The 15,516-nt window shown below is 41.9% G+C and overlaps 1 protein-coding gene across 2 annotated transcripts in view; it reads left to right on the top strand.

Annotated features, from left to right (window-relative positions):
* Positions 1-1,320: 1,320 nt before the first annotated feature.
* LOC108432879 (adhesion G-protein coupled receptor G2-like) overlaps positions 1,321-15,516 on the top strand; it is a 31,919-nt gene continuing 17,723 nt past the window's right edge. Inside the window, exons 1-10 of one of the 2 annotated variants that reach the window (XM_017707005.1) lie at positions 1,321-1,403; positions 7,833-7,920; positions 9,011-9,088; positions 10,415-10,516; positions 10,613-10,681; positions 11,369-11,515; positions 12,163-12,204; positions 12,370-12,435; positions 14,643-14,790; positions 14,910-15,072. In XM_017707005.1, coding sequence (XP_017562494.1) covers positions 7,839-7,920; positions 9,011-9,088; positions 10,415-10,516; positions 10,613-10,681; positions 11,369-11,515; positions 12,163-12,204; positions 12,370-12,435; positions 14,643-14,790; positions 14,910-15,072 — 897 coding nt within the window. In that variant the 5' untranslated portion in view covers positions 1,321-1,403; positions 7,833-7,838. Of the gene's footprint in view, positions 1,404-7,832; positions 7,921-9,010; positions 9,101-10,414; positions 10,517-10,612; positions 10,682-11,368; positions 11,516-12,162; positions 12,205-12,369; positions 12,436-14,642; positions 14,791-14,909; positions 15,073-15,516 lie in introns of both variants that reach the window. The other variant, XM_017707004.1, reaches the window with a different exon arrangement.

Here is a 15,516-nt window from a genome sequence, read left to right as displayed (position 1 = left end):
TTTGCAAACAAAACAAAACACACGCATCGCCGTAGGTCTAAAACAGACTAAAAATAACTGAGTAGCACCTCAAGCAAAGCACAATTACACAAGTGACTGATTTGTGAATAAAGCACGTCTTAATTTAATACAAAATCTATGAGCCAAAACAAAACAATACCAGAAACTTAGTTCAGGTACACTCGCTGTGCAGTGTCACAGACCACCCACAGAGCGCACGTCATTGATTTTTCAGGAGATATCTGTGAGATTGTTAGAAAAAGTAAAAAAAAAAAAAAAAAACACTGGAGTTTCCAAAACATTCGGTTCAAAAACTGATTAAAAGCTACAGACAGAATGTGGTTTCTAACAACCACCTGGAAGACCTGGTCCACCCCAAAACTGCCCTCATCAGATAAACAGCACTGAAAGCTTTGATCTCTGAGAGAGAGGAGAAGATCAAGCTGCTTCAGATCTGAAAACATCCACAGGTGTTTCTGTCCATCCTTCCACTGTGAGAAGACCACTCAGCTCTGTGGGTCTGAAAGGACGTGTAGCTGATCAAGAAGAACCTCACTGAGGTGAAAGTGAGTCTCCTGAGAAGAACGGAAGCTGGAATGAAGGTGAAGAGAGACTCACTGACTGAACACAGCGGAGAGGAGATTTTGTTGCTGAGGATTCTGGAAAATGTTAAATGTTTATCTGTTGTTGTTGTTTTTCCTGATGCTGAACAATGAATAACTTGTACCTAATGACCTCCTCTGACCCTGGGAAAGGACTTTAGTACAGGTGCTTTATACGGCTCGTTGTTTAAAACAGACAGTTGGTCAAAATCACAGGCCATGAAATCCAGGTGTTCCTGAAACCACTGTTCATTTCAAAGATGCAAAATGTTTGTTTGGGGTCATTTTGTCATCTTGGACAAAAGTGTCCTGTGAATGAAGTCTTAGGCTGTAGTTTTGTGGTGGGCAGCTGGTCCCCAGTGCTGGTGTGGTCAGTCTTTGAGTTTTGACCTCTGTTCCTCTCTGTTTCCTTCCATTAATAATGAAATTATTTCACACTGGCAGCTCTGACGCTGACTGTTTGGCCTTCTTCTATCTCTGTGCTCTCAATTCTAACTGGCATTACAAGCCAGTTGTGAAGCCACGTAATAAAGCCAGCAGGTTTTTAGGAAAGGTAAACATTAATATCCATTGATTCCTCTGAGCCAATGAAACAACAGCTCCTCTGCAACATTTGCATCTGAGATATGGACAAATGATCCTTCAGAGAACGAGCTCGATGGGCCATGGATGAAATGCCACCTCATGCAAATTATGTACTAAGTCACCTCAAACATTATACTGTTTATCATAGACAGCAGTTGTTACAGCAGATACAGTTGAATCTACTCATCACTGAGGAGACCAACTTCATCTGACCAGGTAAGACACACATTTTTCAGCTCACTTAACAGGAGTAACTCAAAGAACGAGCAAAAGTAGAGTCTGTTGGGTCTTTTGTGCAACCTAAATCTAACAAACACATAGTTTTTCTCCAAAAATACCCAGATGTTCCTTTTAATAAGTGAATTCAGCTACTTTGAGGTCACTTATTCCTGACATGGGTGTATAATCTCTATAGAAAAGCACTGACTGGTATTATGGGGTACTCTGAAGCAGCCTAAGGTCACCATGCCTAATGCCAAACGTGGGTTAATGTGTGTAAACCCCTCCAGCACTGGGCTGTGGAGCAGTGGAACTGTGTTCTCTGGAGTGATGGAGCTCCATCCAAAACCACTGGGTCTTAATCACAGAAGATTAAGGCTGTTACTGCAGCACAGACTCACTATAAACACTTTAATTTCAGAGGAAACGCTGAGTCGACAGAGTTTTAGATGTATAGTGTATTTAAAGGTGCCGGAGTCGCGTTTTCTATACATACAATATAAAGCCCTTTGTTTCCGTGGCTCCTCTGCTGTATTTGGGTTGTAGGAGGAATAACAGACGTAAGTACAATTCATAGTCTAATTGAACACCTTCAATATTAAAAAAAGATAAATAAATAGTACAAATATGTATTATGTCATTTATTTATTCTTCGTTCATCGATACTTTTTAGGAAACTATGATGTAAATTTATTTTAATTTTTTTTTTAATACCTTATGCTTTCTGAGTCTCTATGCTCTCTTCAGTAAAGGACTGTCGGAATATAATTTATATGAACAAAGCAGCCATCAACAGTAAGCAAATGTCCGTATGCAATTACTTTAATCTCTTAATAATTTGGCTTTAGTGAAAGGTTTCATTTCCCTCATACGTTCAGTGACAGGCAGAAAAACCAAAGCCACTTTACCCACAAACGATTCTTTACTATTACGGCATTGGCACTGCTCCGCCACACCGCAGCGTATCCCATTCGTTTTCAATAGGAGGCGTCAGTTCTGTCAGATGCGGCTGTGATGGGTCTAATGCGTCCAGTTTGGGGGATGCAGTGTGTCAAAGTCCCCATTCACACTTGGCATTAACAGGGTGATCCGATCAAAAGTGGACAAGTGTAGGTGTGAACAGGGTACAATGTGTTTTGGAGACATGCTGCAATCCTGTCACTCTAACCTTCTTTAGAGGCGGTCAGGGACGCATTTGACCTCGTAACATTTACAGCGTGAAGGCTAAAGCGTACTGACGCATCTTTGAATCAGCTCCATCGTCACAGCAGAGATGAAAGCAGCTGCGTGGCTTCATGTTTCATCTCCTCCTCCGTTTGTGTACAAGTCGCTTTAGCGGTTCATGTGGTCTGAAAGCTCAGAACAGCCCTTTCGTTTACACCTGTCAAAGTCAACTCCTGAAGGGGCCGTTAGAAATCTCACGAAACTGTGGGCCAGAGAACATCTGTTTCATTTTTTCGTTTTAATTAACACTTTGCTATAAACCGAATTGACCATTGTTGATTCAAAGCCTCCGCAGTAAAACACTTGCAGTAGACCTTGAAATGTTACATGGACACTTGAAATATTCTAAATGCAAACGTCTCCAGGTGCTCAGTCTTTTAAACCTACCTGTCTGCTTGATCTAGACTCCTGCCATCCGTTCTTTGCTGCAGGATCATTGAGACTTGGGCTCAGTTTCTGAGCTGCTGAGCTGAGTGTTTATGCTGGTTGAACTGCAGTTGGTGTGTTTGGTGATCTGATTGGTGTGGAACTGTGTAGAATTGTGTAGAATTGAGGTGGAACTGGGGTAGGAAAGTCTGAGCCCATTACATTGCAGTGCATGCTGGGGACTGTAGTGCAGTGCAACGTGAAACGAGCTAATATGAATGGAAAATTAAAATACTTATAGACTGACGTGGTAAATTTAGTATATGATCTGTTAACTGGACACTTTTCCTGGAGGTCCCAGGTGTAAACGCCTCCATGTCTTGCTGACCCACTTATGATCAGATCACTTGAGACGGGTGTTTAAATGGTCCTATTTTCCTTGTTTTCTTTTTTGGGGGGACCAATTTTCTCCCCAGTTTTGTCGTATCCAATTCCACCAATTAGCTCGGACTCCCCCAATCACACGATACCCCTACCCTATGAGGGTGAAGGAAAACAAGCATCCTCCAAGTCACATGAAACCAACCACTGCACCTTTTTGAACTGCCACTCATTTACACCCCGTTTTTAAAAGGAGAGAAAAATATATAAACGCAAAACTGACGGATGCAAAGTGCTCCAACTGTAGTACATCAAACAGAAAATATCATCATGTAATATGTCGCTGCTCTTTTGCTGCTACAAAACCTCATATCTCCATATTGGTAACTTTACAGGAGAAGGAAAAGACACACTTTATTTTTAATGGAAGTCAATGGAACCAGACGTCTTTCCAAGTCATTTTGAGCCGTTTCTTTTGGTCCATTCTCCATGAAATTTACGCAAAATGTAAAGAACAACAGGTATTTTCAAGTTAGGTCAAAAACTGAAAAACAACAAAAAACGGAGATACAAGGTTTTGCCTCGACAACAGCGATATGTAACTGTGTTCCTACTTTTTTATGCAGCCCTGCCTTGAAAGCATATGCTGACACCTTTACTCCATACAAATCTATCAAGATCCTTTAGAGGCCTCACTGGTAGAATCTCTTCTTCAGCTCAATTCACAGGTTTGCACTGGGGTTTAGGTCAGGGGACTGGGGTGACCACTGTAAAGCCCAGTTCTGGGGTTCAGTAAACCATGTGAAGGTCTGCTTTGGATCACTGTCCTCCTGGAAGATCCAGCCATGACCCACTAGCACTTCTAGCACAGGAAGACAGTCCATGACGTCAGGCATTCTAGCACGATTTCCAGGATCTGTGAAACTAAATGAGCCCCACAGCATCACAGATCCACCACCGTACTTCACCACGGGGAACAGCTTCTTTTCTGCATGACCGCCCTCTAGTGCTCACTGCCAAAAAGCTCTGACCATAGAACTGGATTCCAAAAACCTTTTGGCTGTTCTTGGTGACCCCAAGTTGCAACTCCTGTCATTATCTAACAACTATCTGAAGGTATCTCTGGGATTGAGGTGGAGAAGACACTTGTATCCTCTTCCAGGAAGGTTCACTACAGCTCTGGTTGTTTTAAATGTCTTAATAAATAGCACGGATGTTTTCAGCCCTGCATTAATGCTGATGTTATGCAATGCTATATTTATCGTCACTGCTTGATTTATGAAGGTTAACAATTTTCTTTTTTTTTTAAAGTGATTTGAGTGTCCTCTGACCTTTTGCATGGTAATAGATAATTAACCGCCACTGTAAAGGAACCTGAGCTTTCTCTACAATGAACCATTTCACATCAAACCCCCCTAATGGCACTTTTCCACTGCGTGGTACGGCTAAACTCTACTCGCTTTGGGCAGCAGCTACTTCATTTTCCACTGCAGATATAGCGCCCCCTTGATGTTGCAGGCCGTCATAGCGATGCCACATGAAACTGCTGTAGTGCGTAGGAGACAAATGTGGTTCAGAAGAGGCAGTGAGACAAAAGACTGCTGAACAAAACAGGAGAGTTTAGGGAAAACTACATCAGAGTTCAGACGACAAGATGATTCTGGCACTCAAAGGCGACATAAGAGGCTACGCTACCATGGTAGCTAACGTTTTCGGGCTGATAGTGACGAAGCTCTCCGACCAATCAGCAGTTTGCAGTTTTTCCATGTCACCATTTGGCATCAGCTTAGCTTGTTCGGCGCCACAATGGAGGTGATATCAAAAAAGAACCAGGTACCAGATTTGCAGAATGGAAAATCAGTCGGTACCATGTAGTGGAATAAATCATCTTTAATGACTATTTACATCTCAACGACTGCTATATACAGAATTCCCCTTTAAATAGGGTACATGAAGATACAGCACTTGCATTTTGCTCATAAGCATTTCTAACAATGCTGATAATTCTGATAAATTCAATTTTATACAAATAAAAAAATATTAAGTTCCCTCAAGTTCAACAAAGAAGAAGAAAACACTGTATTTTTCCAGAATGAATGTCCATCCATCCATCCATTTTCCAAGCCGCTCCTCCGTCAGGGTTGCGGGGGGTGCTGGAGCCTATCCCAGCAGTCTTCGGGTGGAAGGCAGGATACACCCTGGACAGGCCAGAATGAATGTATTTTGCAAATAGGCCACTGAGCATCAAAAGGATGTTCCCTGTTAAAGCAAACATCTCTTTTACATACAGACGCCTGAGCGGCCGGTTTATGGGAGTTAATAATAAATACCAGCAGCACATGAACAGGGTTTCTTCATCACTCCTGCTGATTTTTTTAACAAAGTCCTCTTGACTGTATCTGATATCTTGTGTTTTCCTAAGCAAAGCCACAGACATGACATAGCTGTCCAGGCAAATACAATGCAAATGTACATGACTGTGCAAAACAGCTACACATGTTTCAATTACACAATGCAAAACATAAATGGGCCTTTTCTAATGTTTCTGTTGAAAAAGAAACAGCATTTAAAAAAGACTCGTTCAACAATAACAACAATAATTATCAGAATTAAATCAAACTTATATTTGAAAAAGATTTTTTGACAGCAGTAAAATACTCTCACCTGTTCAGTTGCTCGTTAACACAAACAGCTAATCAGCCAATCAGACGGCCGCAGCTCACTGCATTTAGGCCTGTAGAGGTGGTCAAGACGACTTGCTGAAGTGCAGACCGAGCATCAGAACGGAGAAGAAAGGGGATTTAAGGGGCTTTGAACGTGGCGTGGTTGTTGGTGCCAGACGGGCTGGTCTGAGTATTTCAGAAACTGCTGATCTGCTGGGATTTTCACGCTCAACCATCTCTAGGGTTTACAGAGAACGGTCCGAAAAAGAGGAAATATCCAGTGAGCGGTCAGTTGTGTGGATGAAAATGCCTTGTTGATGTGAGAGGTCAGAGGAGAATGGGCAGACTGGTTCCAGATGATAGAAAGGCAGCATGAACTCAAATAACCAACGAGAATCTCTGAGGAACGTTTCCAACACCTTGTTGAAAGTCTGCCATGAAGAATTAAGGCAGTTCTGAAGGCCAAAGGGGGTCCAGCCTTTTACTATAATAAAGTGGCCAGTGAGTGTATGTTCTTTAACATAATCCAGAAATCGACCCCTTGCTTTAGAATATGTATCAGTGGATCCTCTGAATGAGTATTTACTTTTTTCCAGTTTTAAAAAATTTAATACCCAATCATGTTACTGACCCGTTGCCAATTAACCAGCAGGTGTTTTTTTAAGCATTACACAACTTTATCAGCCTTTTGTTGCCCTGTCCCAACTTTTTTGGAACATGTTGTTGGCATCAAATCCAAAAAAATTTTAATAACCCAGCATCACCTTGTTCACCATTTTACCTTTTTGAGTATAAAAAATGCTTCATTTGTGGAGATTAAAGTATGATCTGACTTTAATGTTCCCCACATGATGAATACGATTAGATTAAGTGACCCTTATTAGTCCCACAAGGGGGAAATTTCACCTCCGCATTTAACCCATCAGTGCAGTGACACACCACATACACACTAGTGAACACAAACAGTAGGGGGCAGTGAGCACACTTGCCTGGAGCCATGGGCAGCCCAATCCGCAGCGCCCAGGGATATGTTCTGTTGCTTCTGCATTGTGGCGCACTTTTATGACGGGTGCGTCTAAAGACAAAGAGCTCATCTTCCAAATCACACTCAAGGACAGGAGCAGATCGGCTCCAGTTGTATGCAAAATCTGAACACCATCCGGACAAATTCCATGTTTCAATGGTTTTCTAAGTGAAACTGAGTTAATGCACATTCTCTACAGAGTCACTTAAATATGACACTTTTCAAATTTTAGTGCAGCATTTCTATTTATTTTCTGGGTTTAACATATTGGGGAAAAAATAAAACATACAATGTAACTTTTTCACAGGCCATAATTTATGCTTTATTTTTTCCAATGTCTTCATCAGACAAGCAGTAATTGCGTCGTAAAATATCCAGATCTCTGTAGAGGATGTGTCACTTATTTACGCTTACAAAATCAACAACAGCATGGAATTTGACTGGGGTGCCCAAACCTCTGCATACATACGGTATACAGGGTCCATTTACGTAGCTCTATAAAATGTATGTATTGTATTATTAATTTCTCTGTTAGAGACACGAGTAATGCAAAAAATGCAATTCTTATAAAATCTGTGACAGTAATGTGAGCACGGGATTTGAATGAGTCTCAGGAAAAAACTAAACACAGGTGTATTTTAACCTGAAACTTTGATGTTTACATGCTACTTCAAACTCCTTTGTTTAGAAAATGTGAGTGAAAGTCTGTCTTGCGTGATCCAAGCCCATCCAATAAAATCTCTGATGATTACACTGCTCCTTCCTCAGCTGACGATGAAGTGGACGGCCGGCGTGAGGTTTGGACCAGGCGGCTTAGTAGTGGTTCTGGCTCTGATCTTAGGAATGTCTACACTGGGTGAGCTATACAGTAGAATATTATCTGTACACAATACACACACATAGCCTGTTTGTTTTACAGTGGTGCAACTAGCAGATGCTAAAACTGTGACTCCTGGATTACTGGATCAGTAGAACCCGAGAGGGCGTGTTTATCATGGAATAACATCCCGGTTATTCCCTGTTATTGGTGATAACTCCCTCCTCGAGTGCTCTACTGCTTTAATACAGCAGTTAAATAAATACAGTAAGAAATGAATAAACTGGCCGTGAACATGGCGTTTAATATGTTTTAATGTTCAGCTCCTTCCTCCTAATTAGAGCTCCTTAACGAGCAGCTTGTTGCTACGTCAGAGTAACGAGCTCCGCCCACTCGCTGCTCAGCCGGCAGTTCGTTCTCCAGCTCCTTACACTAAATTCCCAAACTGTCGTCACCACTGAGCAGCTTTTCAGTCGGCAGCTGAGACAGAAGAACAGCTGAACAACCTGGAATCAGCCAGAAATGAACCCAACACCATTCGCCAGACGTGTCTGATCTTCAGAGTCGGACCAAATCAGACTGAGCCGTAAAACTGGCCCAATATCAGGTTCAGCTCAGTTTGGTCAGTTTGTCCAGATCAGTATTAATGTTGTTTTGTTCCAGCCGGTCTGTGAAGCTTCTTACAGCCCGTTTAGTTTGGCGAATGGTGTTGGATTCATTTCTGGCTGATTCCAGGTTGTTCAGCTGTTCTTCTGTCACAGCTGCCGACTGAAAAGCTGCTCAGTGGTGACGACAGTTTGGGAATTTAGCGTCGTCTCGTCTTCAGAGTCGGACCAAATTGGCTGTCGGTCAGATGTGATCTTAACAGCGTCCGTTTTCTGTTTGTGGTAAAGTAAAAACGTTCAGACGGCTCGAGCGTCTCCTACAGCTGTCAGAGTCGTTGCTTAGCAACAGCGTCTCAGCGGAGTGATACAGTGTTTGTGAAAAACCTGTGATGGTTAGAACGCTGCTCAACCAATCAGCTCGCGTGGCCAGAACTCACTGTTGTATAAAAATAAATATAATATTTATCTGTGTGGAGTTAGAAACACAGTAAAATGAATAAAATGCAGATATTTATTTTGTCCAGGCATGTATGCCCAAGCAGAGCGGCCACCGTGCAACGGGCCAGGACCAGCCACTTCACAAGCCTGTTCAGCACAGTGCGGTAAGACCGATGGTGAGAGCTTGTGTGTTTACATTAACAATGAATGTTGCCGAAATGCTGATTGTGGTTGTTGCCACAGCACTTGGTCATTAAGTATAAAGAGAACACTTTATTATTATTTTTATGTTTTAGTCCAAAGTAAACAAGTGAAAACTGGACAAAGTACAGACATTATATAAAAGACATAGGAAAGGTGAGTAAAAAGGGGTTAAATAGAGAATTTAGCAACATGAAATACTAGTAATTGAAAAATACTAGTAACACAGTAACTTTGTAATCACAGTTTTAGTGATATAATTAAACAGGGCATTCTGGGTTTGAGTATGTTTAGATAAAAGTAGTCAGCATCGGATAATTTTACACAGGACAGACATCCTTACATGTTCTTTAACATAATCCAGAAATGGACCCCCTGTTTTAGCATATTTAATCAGTGGATCCTCTGAATTAGTATTTACTTTTTGTCCAATTAAAAAAAAAATCCTGTTGTATCACTGACCTGTTGCCAATTAACCATTAATTTAGCATTAAGCAACTTTACCAGCCTTTTGTTGCCCCGTCCCAACTTTTTTGGAACATGTTGTTGGCATCAAATCCAAAACGGGCAAATGTTTTTCAAAAAATTGTAGTAACCCAGCATCACCTTGTTCACCATCTTACTGTTTCGAGTATAAAAAATGCTTCATTTGTGGAGATTAAAGTATGACCTGACTTTAATGATCCCAACCTGAACATTAAATTAAATAAATTAAGATTAGATTAAGAGATCCTTATTAGTCCCACAATGGGGAAATTCCATCCATGCAGTGAAACACCACATAAACACTAGTGAACACACACACTAGGGGGCAGTGAGCACACTTGACCGGAGCAGTGGGCAGCCCTATCCACAGCACCCAGGGAGCAATTGGGGGTTAGGTGTCTTGCTCAAGGACACCTCAGTCATGGACTGTCGGCTCAGCAACCTTCTGGTCACAAGGCCGGTTACCTAAACTCCAGCCCATGACTGCCCCGACTCTACCTCCATGACAGTATCTACAGCAGGGGTGTCCAGTCTTATCCTCAAAGGGCCGGTGTGGCTGCAGGTTTTCACTCCAAACAAGCTGGAGCTCACCTGACTCCATTTGTTTAATCAGTTGGTCAAAGATTTGATCAGGTGACCTTCTGCTTTGTTGGAGTGAAAACCTGCAGCTACACCAGCCGATTGTGGATAAGATTGGACACCCCTGACGGTCAGTTAGAGAAAATACATTAAAGTTTATTTAGATAACAGCGTCAACAGAAACGTTCATCTCATTTGTTCTTTCTTTGTATGTCTTTCTAAAGTCCTGGAATCAACAGAATGCAAGACAATCGTCTTGATTGATGGTAGCTATACTAAACAAATAAAGATGCCAAACACAACCAACTCTTGTCGGAATTACTCTGGTAAGTCATTGCTAGAGCTTAATTCATTTAAAGGTAACTTACAGCAACGTAGTGACCGTTACAACTGAAATGACACTTCTGGTTTCTGTCTTTCAGCAAATTCACCACCACGCAGTGATGAAATCTGTGTTTTTTCATTTAACACGTCTGAAAACAGTGAGAACAGTAAGTTTGGCATAAACCCATTAGGGAACATGGGGAACTCAGTCTGACGGTTCTCCACTCTTCACCTTTTCTCTTTTTCACATCTTTTCTGTTACCCCCCCCCCCCCCCCCCCCCCCAAGACTGGTAATACTTTCTTTTACAGTCCCTTTAGTTCCACTTCTTTACCACGCAAGTGGGGTACAAACGGGAATGTACCAGATCATAGTTCTGAGAAAGTTTGGCTAAATGACTGTGAACGGCGTCATTTGAAGTTTGACATTGTTTAGATAGTTTTGAGCTCATAGGCTGCTCCATGTAAGAGCCGGAGCAAAGAGTCGAAGGTACAAGCACAATCGAGTTTACCTAAATATTACATCTGAAATAATATTATTTCATTAAACGAGTCGTTCAGCCTCAGTCATTAAAGAGCTCATGAGATCATGTGCCTCCCAACCTCTAACATGGTCCTTTGGCAAGGTCTTCAGGACAGCATATGGGAGGAGGTCATGTTGTGGACAAATCTTCTGGTTAATCCTTTATAGCAGAGTTTTTTAGATTATTCCCCTGTCGTTTGTCTGAGGGAAGCTTGGAATGTCCAACTGTAATAAAATGTTATTATTATTATTATTATTATTATTATTATTGTACCCTGTAATCACGAAGTAGCTGAACATGAACTAACCTATATGCCATTATCTCCCCGCTAGACGTCACATGTGCAAAAACTGGTGTGTGGTTATTAAAAACAAACAACAATTATCAGCTCAAAATAACCAGAGAGAAGACCAGGCCCACGGTACCGATCTGCTTTGGAAGGGGTCAGTGTAACAGCAGCTGGCCAGAGTGGATAAAAAGTAGGTTCATATTTTCATCATTATAAAGTTTGAAATACACAGTTTAAAGTGTTCACATAAAGCTGCGGTGCACTAAAGGCGCACTGGCCTGAATCAGTTAGAATAAACCCACAGTGCTGGACATCCTCTGCTCTGTTTATCACACACTCATGTTGCCTGAATTGAAAAACGGCACAACTGTGCATTAAAGCATTGCGTAACACATAGTAACACCGTCATCGTAGCTATTTTACTGGCTGTTCGTGTCGAAGATTCGTACTGAAACTTGAAATTCCAGTCAAACAATCATCAGAAGCACATTACGTATGTTTTCAGAGGGAAAACTTGTTTTGCTCATATTACTACGAGTCTGCAGGACCCTGTGTGTCGTCTTTAGAGAGTGGCCAGTAGAAAAAACTGCACATATTTCAGAAATACTCTTAAAAAACGACTCTTTTCTTCCGTTTCCGTTGGTCGGTCCGCTCTCATTTGACTCTCACAGAATCCTAACAAATGTAATATCGTTTCTCTGTACTGTTGTTCTCACCAAGTTGCTGAAGAAATTACTCTTTTTCTTGGTGAAGACAACAAAGAAAATATAATAATCACTATCATAACAGTAGATTTTTAAGAGCATGTTCTGTTTCTTCCACCTCCCACCAATCAAGACTGGACAACAAACCCTAATAAGATGGTTTCTCCAAATAAAGGTACAGAAAGTTCAACCGATGTTCATGTTTATCAGCACTGCAGTTTGATGAATATTGACATTAAATCTTAGAATGAATTGCTCTCAGGACTGAAAACATGGTGGTTTGATTTTGCTTGTAATGTGGCCGAATATCAAGCACAAATAACTAAGTGTGTTTTTGCAGCCTGTACGTTTGTCTGCCTGGATCCAAAATCAGCTTGTGATGATGCTGTTTACAAACCATGCAACGGTAAGAATGTTCATCTATTCACCCTTTCAGCCTGTTTGGCAGGAGTAACGGGCAGCGTGGTCATCTGTCCTGAACACTGCTGTCTATACAGTGGGGTGCAAAACTCTCAGACCGTGTTGAAAATCTGGGATATTTTTCATTTAACGTGAGAAATAAACAACAAAGTTTTAGAATTTTATCAAACTGAACAGGAAAAACTACGATGGGTAAAGAATAACGATTCTGTGCGATTTCTAGCAAAATGAAGCAAAATGAAGCAAATTCAGGACACTGACCATTACGGTCTTTGTACTGAAAGGTCAGAATGTTGTTAGGCTGATCTCTTCTGGTAAAGCTGGACCAGACGACTCTCAGGGGAATCCAATCTGCTGATCAGAGGCTTTCACGCAAACCTGCAGAGGTCATTCCAGCTGGAGTGGACGCTGTCGTTAGAAACTCTGAAATTCATGTTCAAATTTCAGACTCTACTTTTGACTCAATGTTATGCAGATCTTTTAATTTGGAGGGAAAGATTTGGGATTAAATAAGAAATCAATCTGAAATAGAAGCATTTTCATTAGCAGCCTCAGACTTTTGGACCCCAGTGCACGCATCTCCAAAACGGCAGCTTTACAGTCCATCTGTTTCTCTGATACTCTGTTACCCTGTTCTTCAGTGGTCAGGACCCCCATGGACCCTCACAGAGCAGGTACTATTCTCAGCACTGCAGTAACACTGACATGGTGGTGGTGTGTTAGTGTGTGTTCTGCTGGTGCGAGTAGATCAGACACATCAATGGTGTGGCCCAATGATGGGGCCAAGGGGGGCCAGGGCCGTCCCTGGCAAGGCACATATGCACGATATGTAGCATAATATGCTTCTATCTGATATATTACATCAGGCACCAGGGCTGTCAATGAATACTGTAAATTCAATTATATAATCAAATTATAAAAAAAGACATTAGGTTGTGAAAATGCATATATTTTGCATGTTCTCCCTGTGTCTGCATGGGTTTCCTCCGGGTTCTCCGGGAAAAGACGGTAGCAACATCGGATAAACAAGCGAGGGTCGTAACCGGAAAGCAAACACACAGGTAGACTAAGCCAAAAGGACAAATCCGAGTAACGAATCAGTGACAAGAAAGCAAAGCAAAACATCTCAGTCCGCACTGGCAGACCAGAGGCCATATCTTGCAAAGACAGACAGGCTTATATACATGGAAACACAGACTGAGACATGCCGGTTGGCTTGTGATTGGTTGGTGAAGTCATGTGACAAACGAGTCCATAACCTAACCCAATGAGTCCCAATGAGACCCGGGAAGAGTGACACTATTACATCAGGTACATACTGCAGTTAAACACTATTTTAATAGTAGAACATATGTATGTTAGTAACATCACAACAAAGCTGGCCCATTAGCCGCAAAGTATCATCACTCATAGTTTGGGCCCCTTGGTTCCAGCAGAAGGTGGTGTTAATGTAAAAGCACACAAAGACACTTTACACAGCTTTGTGGAAGCAGTTTGGGGAAGAGGCTTTCCTGGTTTGAGGAGTTTGATGTGGAGGAACTTCAGTGGTGTGCACAGAATCCTGACCTCAACACCACTGAACACCTTTGGGATGAGCTAGAACGCAGATTGCGAGCCAGGCCCTCTCGTCTAACATCAGTGTCTGACCTCACAGATGGTTTTTTACACTGAATGGGCACAAATTATCCAAGACGCGCTCCAAAATCTTGTGGAAAGCTTCCCAGAAGAGTGGAGGCTGTTATAGCCGCAAAGGGGGACCAAGTCCATATTAATGCCCATGGTTTTGGAATGGGAAGCCCAACAAGCTCACATAGGATCGATCATCAGGTGTCCACATACTTTTGTCCATTTACTGTCCCTTATATGTGTATTATGTAGGAGGAATGGTTGGGAGCAAAGCATATTTTTTGGAAAATAAAGCTGAAACCATACTGACAGGTTCAGTCTTGAAGCTCATGCTAAGTTTCATTGGCTGGTCAAAATCTCATGGCTACAAATATGATCCCTACAGCGATTGTTAATGGGATTTTTACTGTCACAAACAGACCGATTTCACTTATATCGAAGGCTAAGAATGTTTTTGTCCACTCCTGTAAAGCTGCCGTTTTGCAGATACTTGTTTGGTGCCAAAACTCTCTACGTTGTACTCTGTAGCAACAAAAGGCACTTTATCTGTGTTCATTTTATGTGCAGGTACCACTTCAAATGAAGATATAATTGAGTTTACAAATCAATCATCAAGCTGTTCAAAATGTGGAACTCCTGTACAAACACCACAAGTACAGCTCACCCTACCTAAAGTGGAACTCTCTGGTGGAAACGCAGATAAAACAGACAAGTCGTAAGAAAATGTCAAATATAAGCAGTAAAAATCAGTTCTGGGACAATCATATCAGTTATCGCAACAATGGTTTTCTTTCTCTCCTCCCACTTCTTTGTGCTTTTCTGTCCATTATAAAGTAAAGTGATGAAGAATGTGACCTCCAGTGTTCTGGAAATGATGGGAAACAAGACCACCGCGTCTGTGACCATGGGAGATGTGCAGGGTGTTTTTCTGAAACCTGAAGATCAGAAGAAGCTGCAACCTGCCTCATTCATCTACTCTGACGTAACAAACCTCAGCGTAAGTAAACCGCGACTTTTAAGATTAACTGACCCTTATTAGTCCCACAACGGGGAAATTTCACCTCCACATTTAACACATCCATGCAGTGAAATACCACATACACACTAGTGAGCACACACACACACTAGGGGGCAGTGATCACACTTGCCCGGAGCGGTGGGCAGCCCCATCAACAGCGCCCGGAGAGCAGTTGGGGGTTAGGCGTCTTGCTCACCTCAGTCATGTACTGGTTGCACTGGGGTTCGAAATGACGACCTTCCGGTCCAAGGGCTGGTTTCCTAACCTCCAGCCTGCACATGACAAGGAACAACCTTCATTTTCCCCTGTGGTTCCGGATATTTCACATACTTTGGAATATGTTTAATTAATAAAAATAAATGCTTTGATGTTATCTGCCTTCACTTGATCCTAAAACAAACAAACAAACTATCATAAACGGGG

Source organism: Pygocentrus nattereri, chromosome 4, assembly GCF_015220715.1.
Source record: "Pygocentrus nattereri isolate fPygNat1 chromosome 4, fPygNat1.pri, whole genome shotgun sequence".
Classification (NCBI taxonomy): Eukaryota; Metazoa; Chordata; class Actinopteri; order Characiformes; family Serrasalmidae; genus Pygocentrus; species Pygocentrus nattereri.
This window is presented reverse-complemented; position numbering and strand designations above follow the sequence as displayed.